Below are 20868 nucleotides of genomic sequence, written 5' to 3' on the forward strand. Positions count from 1 at the left end.
CAGATTAGAGTCCACCTGCTCTTAACTACTAAACCACACTGGCTCTCAAATATCTCAAGCACTGAGATTATATGGAAAACCACACTACTGTGGGTCTGGTCACCAACTTACTTTGTAAGTGCTTATGAAGATTGCAGGTTGGATTAAACATGAGTTTTCATAATTTTTTGATGAAAAATTGTATTATATTGTTTATTTTTTGAAAAAATAGTCAATTAAAATCAACTTAGATACAAATACGCTGGTTTCCACATCTCACAAATATTAACGACCTTCGGACAAATTGAATTAAAGCCAGTTAGTCTATGTCAGTGGTGGCGAACCTATGGCATTCTTTAGTCATTGCCAATGTGTGCTTTAAAAAAACAAAAAGAACAAAGTAGAAACAATATATGTATCTTTTTGTCAGTGTAAATTGTTGAAACAATTCAGTACATATTTTCTTGGAACTGGCTCCATAATTTTAAATTTGTTGCTGAATGTAGTTTGAATAGTGTCAGTATCAAGACAAGTCAATATTTTCAATGCAAACCTTTTTAATAAATACACCAATTGGAAGATTTCACATGTTTTCTTCCTGTGACGTGCAAGTGATTACATTCTGTCCAGTCTCTTTCATTGATGACATGGACCGAAGAACAGAACTGCTAGAGCAAAACTAAGATCCATCATGTCCAGCATTCTGTGTCCCAAGAGCGATCAACCAAATGCTCCTTGCATGGTTATGAGTAGGACACAAACCCAGCAGCCCTTCCCTATTTCTGTCCCTGGCATCTGGCCTTATAATGCACAGTGCAGGGGTCTGCAACCTGCGGCTCTCCAGATGTTCACTGAGTACAATTCCCATCAGCCTCTGCCAGCATGGCCAATTGGCCATAGGTTCGCCACCACTGGTCTATGTAAAAGAAAAAGAGAATATTTCGCCTCAGCAGTACTCATTTTAAATATGACTAACAGATTTAATACTGGAGGAAATTATAAACATTTATAACTAATTATCAACAGCATTTGGATTATTCTCAGAGGCAGTACAGTTATTTAGTTTTAAGTCAATATATTTTAATTATCAGGGGAACCAATTAATCAATTTCCTGAACTAGAGTTCATACTAAAGTCAATGATTTAAATCAAGCTCCTTCTTACGATTTCAAAGTGCATGCACATTGAAGAGTCTTTGGAAATCCCTTTCATACAATTAGAACATATCTGTAAATTATACAACCCAATTTATTGAGATATTTGAGCTGTCTCTCAACATCTTAATTTTATATCTTCTTTTGATGGTATTGTCTGTTACTTCTTTAAAAACGGAATGAAAAAATTATTGAGATCTACTGTTAAATTCTGAGCACCTTCCAGGATTCAGCCAGGATCCAGACAATTTTCCTTTCTTTTCAGTGCTGTCAGCACTGCAGTGAATTCTGCCCCAAAGAGTCTCTGAGTAGTTCTTCAAGCCATCAAAGTCTCAACAATGGGAAGAGATTCAGAGTACCCCACTGATAAATACCAACAAGACTTTGAATATTTATATCTACTTACAGGTACTATAAATTTATTGCTAAAATCAACTTGTTGTATACACAGATTAATATAAAACTTGCCATAACAATGCTTTAAATATTCAGACCTAGCTTCCTAAAAGGACTGTTAACTGATTAAAAAAGCAAACTAATTTACGGTTTTAAAACAATTCATTAAAGTTAACTAAGTATATGCAAAACAAAAGGTGCTTACTATTTATAGACTGCCTTTAAATCAAATCTACCAAGCAAATAAGAGTCACAGTTAACACAAATGCATTTTATCATGATGTAATTTTTTTAAATCTCAAAGGTATTGTTCAGAAGATCCTGAAAGGAAGTCATAACTTGTCTTCAACATGAAAGATATTTTTTTCCTTCTAAACATGATTCTCTACTAATCAACCATGTTCCATAGTTTCTTTTTTATTATATTTGGTTTACCAAAAACCACACAGTACATCCAAGAGTTAAACTATTTTTTAAAAAGCCAAGCAGCACAGTGAAATGGTTTAAAAGATGTATCCATTCTTTTTATTTGTCCACTGGCATTTTTAACCCTTACTGTTAAAAAGAGAACCACAGAACTTCAGCACGTGTAAAATATCCAACACAGTTTTGGTTATGCATTTATACACACTGGAAAGGAAAGTCCATTTTAAGATTCTTTGTCTTCGAGTGTGGCAAAGTAACAGAATTGTCATGTATAATTGAAGGTATAATAAATTAATCAGACTGGTTCACTGTTGAAGCGATGAAGGTATACACCAAGGTATGCAATACACCAAGTCACACTCTCCTCAGGACATCAACAACAAAACTTACCAGTCGCCTTGAGAATTCTTTGTTTTCCGAAAGAAATCCATATCCGGGGTGGACCTTTAAAAACAAAAGCCAGGGACTTCAAACATTTGAAACTTGAGTTCAAACAATATCTTCTACAGAAATTAAATCTGAAGGCAACCCATTTGCTTGTAATTATGATAGGCAAGTTGATCACCCTGAGTCACTCTTCCCAGCAATTCAGCTGATCACCTCAGATAAAAGGATCATATTTTACGGAGTAGAAATAAGCAAGTTTTTGAGTAAGAAACAGTATATCTGTCCATTCTTGTCTTATGACAACTGTAATGGACAAGCCTTCAGCTGCCCCACTACGCACAACATACTGTGTGTCTTTCAGTCCTGGTTTTAAACATAAGGGGTTCTTTTTCACTGAATTTAAAACAGAAACAGCTTTGGTAGTTCAGGGCTCCACATGTTCCTATCACAAATAAGCCAAGTTGTTGGCACAGGAGCCTGCCAGTGTCAGGTGCTTCCAAGGCCACAGACCTCTAGTATGTTGATAGTGCCCACACAGGGGCCAACAACCTGGTTTATAGACGATGCTGAGCAGATCTCTCTGGAACTATCCCAACCCATACAAACCAGCCCAACTGAGGAGAATATTCGAGACAGATACAGAAATGGCTGATTCATTTCTTTTCTCCCTATTTTTGGTTTCCCTTCTGTTCACACCAGACAAAAATATTTCAGAAGCTTTTCCATGTTACCTTTTTCTCAGTGTACATTCCCACCTTTTTAAATTACTCTTTTCCTAACCAGTCGTGCTCCTCTCTGAAATGTTCTCCTGATATAGAGTTTAACAATACAGCTAGTAGCACTGGCATGGCTAATGGTATAGATCCCAATTCGTATAGCATAGAAAAGACATCATAAGCCCAACACAAAAACAATGAATTGAGTATGCAATTCCGTTTTACAAATAACATGATGTGTAACTACACAACACAGTAATGGGGGAGGGGGGGGTCAGTTTTGGCATTTATAATCATATGTAAGCTCAGAGCTAAGGGAATATACATGGCAGACTAAAGATGAAAGCCTGAACTATTTTAATCTCTATTAAGTCTTTTTAACGAACAATGTAAACATCTGCAGTGTCTGTTAGCTAATTAACGTTGTTTGCCATTTTTTCCTCCTCCCTTTCTCTCCCCTCCCCCCTCCAAATGCACCACATTGAAACATTTATTTCAAAAGAAATGATAATGCTAATTGAGACACTCCAGGGTAATTGTTGGTGTTGATCGACTCCCCATTCATCGAATTTTATTTAAAGATGATGCTGAATTCAGCAGTTCTAAACACCACGTTTACATTCACTTACGCAGCCTCACTCCACTAGTCCCAAAACATTATTTCCATGATTTTCTTTAAAACAGCAATCAATTATTTCAAAACTGCATATCTCTGATCCAATCTGAGAAGGAAAACACCCATCTAAACCAAGGTAACATTTGCCAGCAACATGAAACACAGAAAAATAATTACCGTGTGGCCCATTTACCTTTATGCAACTATTCATTGTGTGCATAAACACACATTAATTAAAAAAAACAAAAACTGGATTGAACAGCAAACACAAAAACAAATATCTCATATTATAAAAGACTTCTAGAAAAAAAGAGACTGTGGCACAGAAAGGGTTAGCGCTCTAAACTAATTGGGATTTTTTCCCCCCAGCAAATTTGGAAATGAACTGAAGCTGCTCCCTGGTGTGAAAGCTGAATCCAGAAGCCACCTGCAGGATCAGCAACCGGCACTGCCAGATGCTACAAAAGCCTTTGATTTCCAGTAGCGATTTCGGCCACATTTAACTCATGTGACATGAACTAAAATGGAATAGCATATTCAATCATTCCCCACCCCCCCCCCTCGCCTTTTTTTAAATCTTTAAATAAAAACTCTAGCTTCTCTGCTTTCTATATATGAAACAGCTGCAGAGGAGAGACTCATTCAGACTCACAGCTTGGGCCCGGGTTTTTTTAATGGCTTCCATGATAGCATCCATGTTGAGGTAGCTTTTACTAGTGGGAGCTGGGCCAACACAGACTGCCTCGTCCGCCATTTTCACATGGACCTGAAAAGACAAAATGTCTATATTTCAAACACATCCGCACCCAGCAAATGTTGATCGCACCATCTCCCCGCTTTAAAGAAACACCCCCAATGCACCACTATAAAAAATGAATCCTATGTTATAGCCTCTTCTAAAATACTGTCTAGGTGCAAATAAACACAGATGTAATCTTATAATAAAAATAAGACACTCCTCAGAAGGAGTCTCTTATTTTTATCGTAGCATATAATGAAGAGTCATTGGTGTATACATGAACATACGAACATTAAAATTTATTTTTATATCCAACCATAGTTTGTGTTTGGAAAAATACATGCAAAGAGATAACAAATTCAAGTAGACTACACTGACAATCTATATGTAAATTCAGAACTTAAAACTACTTTGTTAAATGTAACCAGGGTAGCCTAATATCTTAGTACTTAACAACAAACATTCACGGCTAGTTCCATCTAAGCAGGCTCCCCAGGAAGTTGGTGATAATTAGAGTGAATTGAATGAGGGGATGCAGCCAGCGTCCCTACACAGCATCAGGTCAGCACCGCACACAAATTAAAGCCTATGACTGAAGAGTTCAATATCACTACACGTGAACCAGAAAATCTTGGGAATTATTTAAGGAGGCTTAGGTTTCATTTCCCAATTCATTGTTATCCTTATTCACATGAGCAATTGTCCAATATGCTGAGGGGGTTTTTTATAGCAAGCTCCAAGCAATAGCCTGGAGTCTATCCAGAGTGTCTAAAAGAACTAGGTTTGGCAAAGTTTAAGGAAGCTTAATTTTTTTTAAAAGGGCAAAAATTACTCAGGAAGCAGCCAGCATTTTAAATAATTAGGAATGGGAAAGACTTTTTATTTTATCAAATACATACTATTTAATAATATCTATGCAGACATTTATATATATATATAGTATAAAATACACACAGAGACATATAAATAAACCAGGCATCAGTAGCGTAGCTGTTTCCTTTTTCCACAGCAGTGGTCCAAGACTGACAACAGTAGCAAAATAAGTAGATGCAGTTAAGTTGACGCTTAGCAGCAACTTCTTTTGAAGTATTTGTTACTGTCTCAGGTAGAAATCTGCCAGCCTCTCCAAGATAACGAAATATTTAGAACAGAAACAAAGAGAGGACGTAAATAGCTCCGCAGTCAGAATTTTAAAATTAATAAGAACTGCAGTCCCTGGATTAGATTACAGGATTTGAACCCAACTTTTCCTCCATACTGGATGCCAAAGCCAGTTTACAGCCAGAACAAAAGCAGTTGCTAAGTCATAAAACGTTATGAGTTCATCATTATGTTCCCTACTGTAGGTACTAGGATCCCATTTAATTAAAATTAACATAGTATTCCAAGGAGTCTCACATGCAATGTTTATTGCAACTGATCATGAATTCCACCCCCTACTTCAAAAATGGGGTGATCAGATCATAACTACTCTTTAAACCTGAAATACGGACTGCTATCTTGAATAGGCATACCAAACTTCCATGGCGAAGTTGTTGTCTTCGAGGCAAATCTGTAAAATACATCATAATGCAACCTTTACTGGGCCTTTCTTTTTTAAAAAAAGTGATCACACTATAGCCTGTTTGCATGTGTGTTCTTTAATTATATATTTATATAATATGATAATAAGTTTCTATTAGAACGTCATCTTTAACTAAGCAGCTTCTGAAGTAGTGTTTATCACATAAAACAAAATAAAATTCCTAATGAATTGTACATACAGAAGGTATATAAAATAAATTGCTAGCCAAATTGTAACCAAACCACAGGCTTTAATCTCCAAATGCAGCAGATAAATATTTCCTAATTCTTTAGATGTTTAGAGGATTTAACCAGTAACTAACTAATCAACTAGTCTTATCAAGGAGCCAGGAACTTTTTTTTAACAGCTACTTGTATATCGCCATAACAGATACTCTCCAGTCACCCAATTGGGATGGGGGGTTACCTAACCGATTTTTACATTAAAATGATATGTTCACTGACATTGGGGGGGAAGTGTTAAAAGAAGCTTTACCTGTTGAATATCTGTACATCAAAAGATGCAGAAGCAAGGCCAGAAAAAATGTGGGTAACCACAATGGAGAGGTGCAGCATTATACTTCCTCAATGCCTCACTTTTCAACAGTGAAGCAAATCTCAGCACTGATAATTGGAAATCATAGAAACAGTTACGTAATTTAATTATCCCAAACTTCCTAAACATTATTATTTAATTAGCAAATCAGTTGACTTACTGAACAGAAGGGAGAAAATCATGTTAAAAAACACTATATAGATATTTATTATTACGGCCTTTTGGCCAGCCAATAGTTTAAAATCAGAGTACATGTGAATACATAGCACTCCACTTATACAAAAATATAATATAAATTAAAATCCATTATAAAATCTATTAATAAATAACATTAGCTTCAGGCATTATTACAGTCCTCATCACACAGTGCGGCTCTTTGTTTTAATAAGGAACTACGCTTGTTGTGTACCAGTATGCAAAATTTAGCTACCTTCTGTGAGATGGCAGAAACACGATCTTCTAATAATATTCTTACAGAATTCAGGTATCCGAGTTATCTATGAATGGGATATACATGACGAAGAGTTAACAATGGTTGGGATCCAACAGCTTCCTTTCACCTTCATGTAACTTGCAATGCAGTAAGATCATATGACATTGAGTCTACATTCCCCTGAGCCGCACACACAGGTTCTCCTGTGCCTTGGAATGTTTTTTTTTGGGAATGCGTCCCATCAGATTAGCTGATGAGAAGGCATCGAAAGCGAGCCCTAGAAAAAAAGCCCATCGGCTTCTTGCGCTGCGAATGTTATTACGGGATAGATAAGGTGCAGCTGAAATACCTATCCATGATTTTACGAGTGGTTTATATAGGACAGGTAGCCGGGGAAATCTGTTTGCAACTCAATGTCAGTAAGGCGTTGGTGGACTTTCATACCCATTGCTCTGCTACTTCCAATCTCCAAAAAAGTTGCATTGGATCAAGACCACACTGTCTGAGTTTTTGATGTAATCTTTTCTAGCCATCCACAGGAGTAGGGTGTTGCTGCCAATAATGAAGAGCGATTAATCCCTGGGGACAGGAAAGTACTTTAAGCAACCAACCAGTATTTGATGGTTAATTTCCAAAAGATGGTCTCCGACTTTGGCCATCCCGCAGCCCTGCTTCTTGCCTTAATACCACATTGGCTGTACATTTCGGTGTATTAAACAAGTATCTCAGAAAGAGATCGATAGCAGACTCTCTCCAAAGGCACAAAATCTGAAATCATTGCCAACTTGGAGCACCATAGGGTCAATTGGATTTCTAAGGCTTTTGGCCTCAAACAGTCTAACTGCACTTGGGATGAATCCGTTCCCCTGTGAGCGAAAAAACCTCAAGATTGCCTGTGAACTTCTTTGGAGCCGATTGAATAACTGATTGTACATTGGGCTTGTGGAAGCTTCCATTGTATTGGTACACCACTCCTAGATATTATTTGAAACATTTTTGTTTTGCTCTATCTACAGTTGCCCTTTCAGCTGCCATTTAGATCTCTTGAGTTTAGTGCTGAAGTGCACTATCTCAGTCTTGGTATAATTGATGCCTTTAACAGTTCTTCCTGTGCACTTTTTGAGTCAAAAAATCCTCAGTGCTCTCTTCAGTCCCACCCTCTTTGTAAGAGATAATACCACTGCATCATCTGCATACATAAGAATGGCTATTCTTTTATTGGGTGGGGGTAAGGAAGGTAGCGTGGGTATCTGCCCCTATGAAATGCAGTTATAAGTGTATTAACATAGATGTTAAATAAATGAGGAGTTCAGGAGACGCACCCTTTGCCTCACCCCTTTCTGGGTAGGAATGGGTGCCAAGTTAGCCTGCTGCATCATCGCTAAACCTTATCTGTACAGTTGTATTTTCGTGTAACTTGATGAGATTAGATGGAGGGAGACGCCTATCGTAATATTAGTTTTCACTAGTTTTGTCCATAGTCAAGGCTACGTGGTGACATTACATCAAATCGCGACCTCTAAGGTCCAATGAAGGCTGCAAATAGAGATCCTTTTTTAATATTTACATATTCTCTCTCTATCAAATGTAGTTAGAAGTATTAGGCACTGGTCCATTGTCGACCGGCCTTTGCGGAAGCCTGCCTGTTCATCTGCCAATATATTTTCCCTATCCATCCATTCTAAAAGTTTTGTACTCAGATATTTAGTATAAAGTTTGCTCGTGACATTAAGAAGGCTAATTGGTCTATAATTAGCCGGTTCTGTGGACAAACCTTTTTTAAAAATGGGAACGATAATTGCGGCATTCCAGTCTGATGGAATATGACCGGTGCTATTAATATGGGAAAAAAGTTTGGCCAATACCGGTGCCCACCATTCTGCATTGGATTTCAGTAATTCTGGTGGCATGAAGTCATTTCCTGGGGCTTTACCCGCTTGCAGTTTTGAGATCATCGATTTAACTTCCTCTGGTGTCACTGGTGGCCACAAAGGGGTATCGGTTATGGCAAGGTGTTGCCTTGTTGGGGCCTGCTGGTCTTTATAAAGATTAAAGAAATATCTCTCCCAGGCATCCCCTGCAATTGAATTTGCCATCTTGAGGTTATGGAAGTTTTTATTCTGTGTGATTAGACTCCAGAAAGTTCTGGAATCATTTGTTTTAGTCGCTCTTATTAAAGCCTGCCATTTGCCGTGGCTGTCTCTCCTTTTTTTGTCTCTTATTAAGGCTTTATATGCTCTTTTCCCTTCTAATACTTGTGATTGTTCAATCAAGCCATCTTGAAAGTTGTTAAATAGTTTTAGAAGGTTATTTTTTGCTGATTTACAATCATGATCGAACCAATGTTTGTTACGTGATTCTGGGTACAGGGTGTCTCTGCTATTCTTTGTAAGAAGGGGTTTAAGAGTTTGTACCAATTCCTCATAACCGCCCACCACTGACCCTTTATAGGCTTGTTCTAAGAACTTGTCTTTCATCAGTCTGCCAATATCTGAGTTAAACCACTCGGTAAATTGTTGTTCTAATTTGCTGTTCCATTTTATTCTCAGTTTATTTGACTCCACTGAGAGATTTAAATGTAGTTTCCTAGTGGGTCTCAGCTGTCCAGTTGTCATTTTCAACACCAGGGGAAAGTGGTCACTTTCTATCCTAGGACAATAGTAAAGTGTCTAATTCTATTTAGAATTTCCTGTGAGCCCATCATATAATCAATAGTAGACACTTTTGTTCCAGTCCAAAAAAGTAAATTGCCCCTGGGTAATCTCCTGGCTGGCTTCCCATTCATGATAACTTCAAGCTATATTTGTTTTGCTGTCTGGTGCATAAGCACATTCCAGCATAATTTTATTGCTGTATCCAGATTGTTTCTCTGGAGTATATCTGCATGGTTTCTCATTGTATTCTGCAATGCATGCCCCATATCGCGCTAACAACCGTTCATCGCTCTGTCCCATTTTGCATTGGACAATCACCCGCAATAACTATTTGGACTGTTGGGTAGTTCTAAACAGCAAAAAACCCCAGCATTTCATCTACCTCTGGCTCTCATTCACTTTTTTTCCTCAACCTGTGCCTTTAGATTGAGAAGGGGTGAGGTAGATGTCCACACAGAGAAAGCTAAATACCTTATTTATATAATAACACCACTAGGGCCAATGGGCAGTGGCAGTCAAATTCTTTTTTAACTTGCACCTGTAGACTGGATTTGAGATGAATATTCCTCCTTAACCCTCCTTGGATTTTATGGTCTGCCTCCCCTTACACTTGGTGTTGCTTCAGATGTTATAGAACAAAAATTAGGAATGTATCTGGGTGTTACCATCTAGTACTTGTGATGGCTCCTGTAAGGCGTGGCAGGTGGAATGTTTAAAAGCTCGCTTTGAGCTCCACCAGTAGCCCGAAGTCTTTTCACCCCCCTTGTTATTGGGTTAAGGTTCATTTGAATAAAGTTATGGGATTTCAGGTCTACTTCATAATGAATTATTCTCCCCACCGGCACTCCAGGTGAACTTACTTCCTGCGATTCTTGCATTTCGCAAAGATTGTTCACCTTAGGTGACATCAACGGCATGAGGGTTTTGTTAGGGGCTTCTGCTTCCTGATTGGTATTGTCTCTTATAGAATCCTGTAATATGTCCTTCAGTGAGTTAAAAAACACTAATTTCCTTGTTATAAACTCTTTTTCCCTGAAAGATCTAAGTAACTTCATTCGCCACATTCGCCATCTTAGTTTTAGAATGTTTTGCTTGGGTCCTAGTACCTACCTAGTCCTGAACTTCAATCATCCTTCCTAATAGCAAACCTGATGGTTTCCGTAAATGGTATCACCTGCAGGAAAGGCAGGAGTTCCAATATATTTGGGAAACATTCCATGGAAACAGGAAAAAGTATTCATTCATAAATTTTAAAAATGGCTTAAAAAACATGGAGTATACTGAGTGCCTTCTAAGACCCCAAAAAAGTAACAGCCACTGAGCATCAGTTCAGTTTGTTTGTTTTGTTTTAATTTTTTTTTGTAAGTAATTTTGTAAGGAAAACATAGGGGATGGGAGTTGCGCCTTCTCAAGTTGGAACTGGAAGGTGCAACAAGGTTTGGGGAATATTAAAAAGTCTGTATTGTGCATTTTCAGTGCAAGAGCCTTTAACTCACTAGAGCTCACAAGAGCTTCTAACTCACTGATACTCAGTAGCCTCACGCGACTGCAAGGACATGGGATTTCTCAGTTGTTTATTCGCGCCTCCCCCAAGACTTTTCAAGCTCCCAGCTTGTTCTTTAACAGTAGATGGTCTTTCTAGCCTGAATTAATTTATGAAGAGTTGCCTTACAGCAGAGAGAGAGGATGACTAAGTCTTAGTGAAATTATCACATGCCTCACTCCCGCCTCAGCAACTTACATTTACCCCAAAATAAGACTAATATTGAGAGCCATGTCACAAGTGTCAGTCTTACAAAAGTGGCTACAGAAGCAGTGAACTAATCACACACAATTTAAAAATATATATTTTCTCATACCTTTCCAAATTCCTTAAAAGGTTTTACCAGGAGGGCCAAACTACACATTACAGTGTTCTCAAGTCTGTGAAGGGGAGCTGGGGTGTTGCCAGTGGAAGTCTTTTTAAAAGTGCAAAAAATGTCTGATTCTGTGTGGGGCTGCCAGAGACGTTCCTCCCATTAGGCAAAGTGGGCAGTTGTCCAGGGTGCCCCCTTGTGGGGGGCACAAAAACTGCAGCTTCGTTTGTGGGATTTTTTGTATTTTCAGTGTTTTTTCCGTTTTTGGCCTGCAGAGGGCGCAGTTTTTAGGCTAGCAGCACCAAAATTTCAGGGATGTTTGGTAAGGTTTGGTTCAGGGGGTCCAAAGTTATGGACTCCCAAAGGGGTGCCCCATCCCCCACTGTTTCCAATGGGAGCTAATAGGAGATGGGGCTACACCTTTGAGGGACGATAACTTTGGACCCCCTGAACCAAACTTCACCAAACCTGGGAGGTATAATCAGGAGAGTCTCTTACTGATATCACCCAGGTTTTGTAAAGTTTGGTCCATGGGGTCCAAAGCTATGGACTCCCAAAGGGGGTGCCCCCTCACCTATTGTTTCCAATGGGAGCTAACAGAAGATGGGGCTACACCTTTGAGGGTCCATAACATTGGACCCCCTGAACCAAACTTCACCAAACCTGGGTGGTATCATTAGGAGAGTCTCCTAAAGATTTCCTGAAAGTTTGGTGCTGCTAGCTTAACAATTGCACCCCTGACAGCAGGCACCCCCCAAAAAAATTTCCACAGATTTTCCTTTTAAATCCCCTTTGGCATGGGATTTAAAGGGAGAATCTTGGAAAGGTCCCCAGTTTAAACATTGAAAGTGATGCTGTTTTTGTCAGGGTGGGGAGAATCAACCCCTAAAATAGCATCATCAATTTTCAATGTTGATTTTAGCGAACTGGGGACCCCAGATTCTCCCTTTAAGGTGGATTTAAAAGGAGAATCTGGGCTCCCTAGTTTAAACACCATTGAAAATGATGCTGTTTGGGGGTGGATTCCAGCATCACTTGTTTAAACTAGGGAGCTCAGATTCTCCTTTTAAATCTACCTTAAAGGGAAAATCTGGGGTTCCCAGTTGAAATAACATTGAAAGTGATGCTGTTTCCCCCAATTAGGGGGACTGCATACAACACCATAAAATGTTTTCATAGCAGTAATAAAACATTTTGAAAATGTTTTTTAAAAAATTATTTCTGCTGTGTGGCATGGTCTATTGCTGTGTTCAGATTTGTGAGTTGGGGCATGTTCTATAATGTGATCATGACTTTGAAACGACCTGGTATAAAAAATAATTGCTTGGTCACAGTGGGGGAGGGTGGCTGCCCACGGGGGGGGGGGCAAACTCCAGTTTGCCTAGATATGCCACTGGGCATTGCTACAAGGGGACCAGGGAGGTGCGTGTTGCACCGGGCACACGCTTGGGGGGCATCAAACTAAAGTTTTGCCCAGGGCTCCAGTTTGCCTAGTTACGCCACTGGGGGCTGCCATAATGCAGGAGAAGGAGGGGCTTCCAGGCTTCCCACTGCATCATCGTCTCAAGCTGAAAGGTGTTCTCTGCATCTTTGCATCCCCAGTGTCATTTCAGATAAGGAAAACAATACCGAGGGCAGAAGCCTCTTTTCTTCGTGTGCCAGGTTGGTCCCACATGGAATCAGGCAACCACGGCATTGTAAAAAGGCAGTGAGTCCCCATGGCAGACTCCCTGAATCCAAAGTGGAGCCAAGTCCTCACTGCAGAGGATGTCATAATATCTGCTTTGTCCCTGACTGCCAGTGTTTGAATACCACTACATTACCTGTAGTTGATTAATGATGGAGAGATTTATTTTGAATTTTAAAACTGTCAGAAATATTTGGCTCTTGAAAGGTTTTTTGAAATACAACTGAAAAGTAGTTTTATTTGACTCTTTTTGGGGAATTTAAAAGTAAGGTTAGCAAAACTTCTTAACAGGAATATGGTTTGTAACACAATAACAGAATTGAGAAGTTTGAGATGGTTGGTGGTTCACATACAAGTGTTTAAACCTTTATTTTATACTGAGAATAGTTTCTCTTGGTTATTCAATGGTTTTGCTGAAGGCTTTCACAGCTGTGTGTCCATGGTCTGGTAGTTTTTGCTCCTATATGGCTGGTATCTTCAGAGGCCACTGTGTCAAAGACAGAAACACAGCTTACCATGACACGCCTCTGCAGATGCCAACCATGGATGCAGGTAAAATGTTAAGAGCAAAAACTACCAGACCATAGGCACACAAACCACAAAACCCAGTCACTGGTTTGTTCCTTAAACTTCAGCTTTTTTTACATTTTCTTAAACTTCAGCTTCTTTCTTTACCAGAGTAGTTCTTTTATTTTATATGGATTAACATTTTATGGATTATATGCCCTATAACATTGTCGTGTAATTGTCACCATCTCTAGTTTGTTTGCTGATCCTGGATTATAATAAATTGAATTGAGAAGAGTTCTTTATTTGTATGAGGAGCATCAACACACTTTCCCAGTTTCCCTCCTAAACTGACCTGGAATCACTTGTTTCACAAGAGCTTCCATTAAACTCTTAGGAATCACTCTATAAAATTTAGAGCTATTTTATGGATCCTGTCCTGATCCAAAAACCCAAAATGTGTTCCTTTTTACTCCTGAGGAGAATCCTTCACCAGACAGCTTAAATAGTTTTCTATTTAAGATACTTTACAGTTCAAAGGTTATTAATCATGAAATGAGGATTGATTTTTAATTATGTTGCAAGAAACAGTATATTCATGAAATGTTTAAATATTTTGGCACATGAATTTCATTAACTCATTTACAATATTGTGTGCTTCCAGAGGTTTTGTTAAGAATATTTGGGGCAGTTTTTACATCTAGCAGTGATTACCGCACATGCTTGGTTTGGCAGTTCTCAAAATTTTGAATTTGTATCTGCAGAGATAACATGACTCTCCTTCACAGTAAAAATTTTATAGAATAAACATACAGAGTTGAGGGAAAAGATCTTAACTCCATTTTTCCTTTGAAAATCTATGCTCACAGAATAAATTCCTTACCCTCTTAAGTGGTATGTTGCAAGAAGTTCAATTAATAGAAGATTATTTGGAGTGAAATCTGCATAAGGAGCTAAGAGGGAGGGGCAAGAAGTAAACATTAAAATGAAACCTTTTGAGCGAAATATTCCACAAGTTCTGGGATTTTTGTGTGTATAGCCTGAGGTTTATCTTATTTTTATCTCGCTGGAGGAGAAAATCTATGATGACAGCAGACCATAAAAGAGTCCAAGTTTGGGAATATAATTAATGACGTTCCTCTACCTTTGGGTAAGGCAGGAATTATTCTAAAAATAAAACCTTCCTCTGGTTGTAAATATGAAGATTATACTAGCAAGAATGAGTCACAGGCCCCTTCCACACATGCAGAATAATGCACTTTCAATCCACTTTCAATGCACTTTGAAGCAGTGCAGAATAGCAAAATCCACTTGCAAACAATTGTGAAGGTGGATTGAAAATGCATTATTCTGCATGTGCAGAAAGGGTCACAATGTTTAAAAAAAATGATTTAAATCAAGTCTTCCTTGCTAGTGATTTAAATCGATTTGATTTATCCATCCTGGTGGGAGAAAGAGACAAGTGTCACCTTCTTTACCTCCAACTCTACCACCATGTTTAGGACAGCAAAGTGCCTTGACCTAGTCCTGAAATACTGCCTCTGATAGAACAAGACTCTCTCTTAACAGCCCTAGACGTGAAACAGTTTTTCAGAAGTCTACCACAGCAGGTCTTTGCTAGTTTTCTGGAGGGACAATAAGATCCCTTCGGGGAAGGAGGGACAATAAGATCCCTTCGGGGACAATAAGATCCCTTTGAGCCCTTCGGGAAAGAGGCGGCCTATAAATCTAAAATATAAATAAATAAATAAATAAATAAATAAATAAATAAATAAATAAAGATCCACCTTTTCAGGTAGACCTGTGGACAACAGTGCTACTGAATAGAGCTGCCACCAACTGTGTTAGTTTTAACTTTTTTGCTCTTGCTTTTACTGGATTATTGTTTTTTGAATTAAGTTAAGCCTGAAGAACCAGTGAGATAGGGAAGCAATATTTAAATAACTTTTATTATTATTATTATTATTATTATTATTATTATTATTATTATTCACATTACAGCACAGCACAAGTGTCTGGAATTCATCTCTGAATATCGAGTCCTTCCCAAGGACCTAGGATATTAGAGGTATTTGCGTAGAATATGTGCAGTTCCTAGAAGTGCTGCTTTCTGCAGCATGTGGACTGATGTTCTGTCCAAGTTTAGGCTTTCCAGATGTTTTTCAAGATTTCTTGGGATTCCTCCTAGAGCACCGACTACTAGTGGGATTACTGTTGTTCTTTTTTTGCCACAATCGTTCGACTTCAATTTGTAGGTCCTTGTATTTTGTGATCTTTTCCCAGCTCTTTGTCCTCTACCTCAGTTGGTCAACTGGCACAGCAACATCTATGATCCAAACATGTTTTTTTCTCTACCACTGTTATGTCTGGGGTGTTGTGTGCCAGGTGTCTGTCTGTCTGTATTCTAAAGTCCCAGAGTATTTTTGCTTCTTCATTTTCTGTGATCTTCTCTGGCTTGTGCTCGTACCAGGTCTTGCTACAGGGCAGGTCGTACTTTTTGCAAAGGTTCCAGTGCACCAATACTGCTAGCCTATTGTGACGTTCGAGATAGTCAGTTTGGGCTATTTTCTTGGAACAGCAGATGATGTGCTCCACGGTTTCATCGCTCTCTTTGCAGAGACAGCACTTTGGGTCATTGTAGGACTTTTCAATTCGTGTCTTTATTGCATTTGTCCTTAATGCTTGCTCCTGGGCAGCAAAAACCAGGCCTTCAGTTTCCTTCTTTAGAGTTCCCCTTCTGAGCCACTCCCATGTTTTCTTGCTGTCAACCTTCCCTTCAATGTTCTTAAAGTACTGCCCATGGAGTGGCTTGTTTAGCCACTGCTCCTTTCGTGTTTTAAACTGTTGGACTCTATACTCTTTTTGCTTCTTTTGGCTTTCAGCATCTCAGCCTTGTGGACTTCTTTTCAATGCTGGCTCTTGACTTTCTTGGATGTATTCTGTCAGGCCTCTTTTCTCTTCCTCTACTGATTGCTTGATGTGGAGCAGCTCCTCTTCCTCCTTCTGACCTTGCTAGGTAGAGTCTGTCTACATCACTTCTTGGATGCAGTGCTCTCGATTGATGGTCATAATTTTCCTTGTTTTTCTGTCCAGGATGTCCAATTTGGCTTGTGTCCAGTTAATTATGCCAGCAGTGTAGCTGCATCACAGGCACCGCCCAAGTATTAATTGCCTTTGTATTGTATTTCCTCCATTTAACTTTGATTTCAAAATTTTTCTTACCCTTCTAAGATATTCCTTCCTAATTGCGCCTTTGACTTCTGCATGCTTGATGTTCTCTGCTTGCAATATCCCCAAGTATTTGTAGCTTTCATTCACTGGTAGGCTCTCTTTATTTCTATGGCATTTGGCATATTCACACCCTCGCATGTTGCAAGTTTACCTTTACTGAGTTCCAAAGTTGCACACTTGTCAAGTCCAAAATCCATTGCAATGTCAGTGCTAAAGACTCTCACTGTGTTCAGTAGTGACTCAATCTCTGCTTTTGATTTTCCATAGAGCTTTAGGTCATCCATGTATAGAAGGTGTGAAATTTTTGGTGAGTTTCTTGCTGTCTGATATCCTTGACCTGTTTTCTTCAGAATTATAGAAAGCGGAATCATAGCAATGATGAAGAGTAGTGGGGACAGGGAGTCTCCTTGGAATATTCCCCTTCGGATGTTGACTTTCCCTATTCCTGCTCCATTGATTATTAATTCTGTTTTCCAAGTGTGCATTGCATTCTTGACCAATTTCTTGATGTTTTCACTGACTCCAATTATCTCCAGGCAATGAAGTATCCAACTGTGTGGCAGTGAGTCGAATGCTTTCCTGTAATCAATCCAAGCTACATGCAAGTTGGTTTTCCTTCTTTTGCAATTCTCAAGGATCATTTTATCTATGAGCAGTTGATCTTTTGTTCCCTACTGTTTTGTTTGTTTCCTTTTTGTTCTGGGGGCAGCAAGTTCTTTCCTTCCAGGTGGTCTTGTATTGCATCAGCTAATATGCCAGTAAGCAGCTTAAAGGTTGTTGGTAGGCAAGTGATTGGTCTGTAATTGCTAGGGATTGCTCCCTTTTCTTGGTCTTTTATTATCAGAAACGTTTTCCCTGTTGTCATCCATTCTTCAATTTGGCCTGTTTGCAGCACTTGATTCAACTGTTGGGCAATTCTTTCATGCAAGTTGGTCAGTTTCTTCAGCCAGAATCCATGTAGTTCATCATTGCCTGGGGCAGTCCAGTTCTTCACCTTTTTTTGCTCGTTTTCCAACCATTTTAGTTGTTATTACAAGGTTGTCCATGTTGTTGCTGCTAAGTTCAGCCTCCACATCTTTGGCCCAATTTGCATTTTGGTTGTAGTTCTTTGGGCTGTCCCAAATGTTTCTCCAGAACTCAATTGTTTGTTCTCTGTCTGGCTCTCCTGTGTTTCGTTTCACATCTCCACTTACATTCTGGTAGAATTGTTTCTGGTTGGAGTAGAAAAGTTGATTCTGCTTGAATTGAGCAACCCTTGCTTCGAATCTTGCAATCTTCTTTGAAACTGCCACCAGCTGTTGTTTGACTACCTCTATTGCCTCATTGAGTTTCCTCTTGTCCAGGTGGTATCTCTTAACTAGGTCTGCCTTGATTTTCTCATTTTTCAGCTTCTTCTCCTTCATGCTTTTCAGTTTGCTGGCATCCGATCGTAGTTTGCTGATTTTTCTTCCCAGTCTGATTTTCCACTTTGGAGTACCTATTTTCGGTCTTCTTTCTGGGTGATGGATCTTTACCCCTAGCTCTTTAGTAATCACTACTGCAGTGCTGTACATAAGCTGGTTTGTTTCATGCAGTGACATTGTTTGGATTCCAACAATGACCTTGTTTGCATCCTTCAGTGAATTGAGCAGATCCTTCCTTGGAACAATCTTCAATGGTGGCAATCTTGTACGTTCATTTGCATTGTTCATGTGTTCTAGGAACAACCCATCAGTTCTTCCTGCTTTTTTGTCAATTGGGAACTTTGGGTTGTTTGGGTTGGCTCCTTTGGAGGTGTGATTATTGTTGTTTCTTCCTCCTCTTCATATTCTGTCTCTTGCAGTCCTTGAATTGTTGCCAATTTTGTTGAATTTCTTTGAGTGTTTCTTGGTATATTTTCAATACCATTGTCTTGTGCTTTCTGCTGGATTTCTGCTAGCTCTAGTGCACTAAAAACCTTGTTCCTTTCAATATATCTTCTTTGATCAGCAAGTCTTTGCTCAGTAATTTCTGTGTCTGGGTGAAGTTCTTTCCAGACTTGGTACATTCGTTTGAGGTATCCTCTTTTTATTATTATTATTATTATTATTATTATTATTATTATTATTATTATTATTATTATTATTATTATTATTGGCCTTCATTACAATTTGAGCCTCACCCAGAAGTCTAGGAAGTTGTAATGTATTGGTTGTTGTTGTTGTTGTTGTTGTTGTTGTTGTTGTTGTTGTTGTTGTTGTTGTTGTTGTTGTTATTAGCAGCAGCAGCAGCAGCAGCAGCAGCAGCAACCAGACAACCTGAAGTACTTATTTTAAAAGAAAAGGGCAAAATGAGAGTTTGCTTATCTAAACTATAAAAACTAACAACAATTACAATATAAACACCAACTGGTAATTAAGTTAAAGCCAGATCACTTTAATAGCAGAAGATAAAAAATAAACTTGTTTTCCTCCCTAGGGAGACTATTCCAATACAATAAATACCACCAATAAAAAGACTACTAAGTGGCTTTGTAGATGTTGTGTTACAAGTAGAGCAGAGTCAGGATCCATAACCAGAGATGTTTACATTGGAGATGGAATTCTCAGAAGTTATCCAAGCCTAAGCTATGTAAAGTTTAGAAGGTGATATACACGATTTTGAATTGGGCTCAGAAACAAACAACAGCAACTGTTAGCAAAAATGGGAGTGATATGTTCTCTAAGACCAGCTTCTTATGAAAACAGTCCTGCAGCATTTTTTACCAAATGAAAAACTAAAAATGCCTCTAAAAGGCAGGACCCCATGAAGCATATTAAAATAACCTGCCTAGAAGCTACTAAAATGAAGGACTATGCCAGCACAACTCTGGCTTGTTCTTTGAGATATCACAGAGTAGAGTAATTACAGAGTAGGAAGAAAAGTAAGGAGACTCAAAAGGGCTTACAATCTCCTTTCCCTTCTCCCCTCACAACAAACACCCTATGAGGCAGGTGGGGCTGAGAAAGCTCCGAAGAACTGTGACTAGCCCAAGGTCACCCAGCTGGCATGTGTTGGAGTGCACAAGCTAATCAGGTTCACCAGATAAGCCTCCACAGCTCAAGTGGCAGTGTGGGGAATCAAACTCGGTTCTCCAGATTAGAGTGCACCTGCTCTTAACCACTACACCACGCTGGCTCTCACAGGAAATAATTCTAAGATCATCACCTTCAGTCACCCTTCTTTTTTTCTCAAAAGAAGAAAGAACCCAAAAACAAAGTTGTAAAAGATGGAGGATGAGGAGAAGTCCTCTGAAGATAATGGTATAACTCAGTTTATAATGCACTACCTCCTTCTGTAATTTTTCTTATCAAATATAGAAAATTATTTTCCCTTCATAGCATCTGAAGAAGAGGTCACTGACTCCCAAAAGTTCCTGCCGGAATAAACTGTCAGTGGATTTCTGTTGGAGGGGCTGACATGTTTATCAGTCCAGTTATAACAATAAAAGCCTATTGATCCTCTTACACTTATAAAAACCTAATTGGTCATAGTGTGAAAAGAACAACGCAAGTGAATCCTCACATTCAGAATTACCTGTTCAGACTGCATGGCTCTGCTCTGGATGCGCAACGTTTAAATATAACTGCAACATGTGCACATGCACACAGATAGCCTCAGGCTCGACCACAGAGTTTACAAGTCATATAATCTTCCAAAATCATAAAAATCCCCAATCAGATCAGCAATACAACAAGCAACACAAGTTTATCGGGCAGTATTATCCTGCTGACTGGTATTTTAGCACTCACACCACCACACACCTCCACGCCTTATACACCCCCTACAAAAGTCTAAAATAGTTTTTAACCATGATATAAAGGGATCCTGTGCTTGACAATATTTTTAAGATGCGCTCCTACAAACAGCTCTTCAATGACATGATACAAACCTTAACCCACTGCTTTTTAATTAAACCTTGAACTTTACAAAGGGGCACGGCTAAAAAAAATCAAGAAAATAACTTCTCA

The 20868-nt window shown here is 38.9% G+C and overlaps 1 protein-coding gene across 2 annotated transcripts in view; it reads right to left on the reverse strand.

Moving 5' to 3' along the window:
* Positions 1 to 20868, reverse strand: part of PCCA (propionyl-CoA carboxylase subunit alpha) — a 345506-nt gene that overhangs the window by 232321 nt on the left and 92317 nt on the right. For both annotated transcript variants that reach the window (XM_048493110.1, XM_048493109.1), the window contains exons 5-6: positions 4327 to 4440; positions 2346 to 2399 (exon numbers count right to left, since the gene is read on the reverse strand). In XM_048493110.1, the coding sequence (XP_048349067.1) occupies positions 2346 to 2399; positions 4327 to 4440 (168 nt within the window). The remainder of the gene's footprint in view (positions 1 to 2345; positions 2400 to 4326; positions 4441 to 20868) is intronic.

This window comes from Sphaerodactylus townsendi, linkage group LG04 (genome assembly GCF_021028975.2).
Source record: "Sphaerodactylus townsendi isolate TG3544 linkage group LG04, MPM_Stown_v2.3, whole genome shotgun sequence".
Lineage (NCBI taxonomy): Eukaryota > Metazoa > Chordata > Lepidosauria > Squamata > Sphaerodactylidae > Sphaerodactylus > Sphaerodactylus townsendi.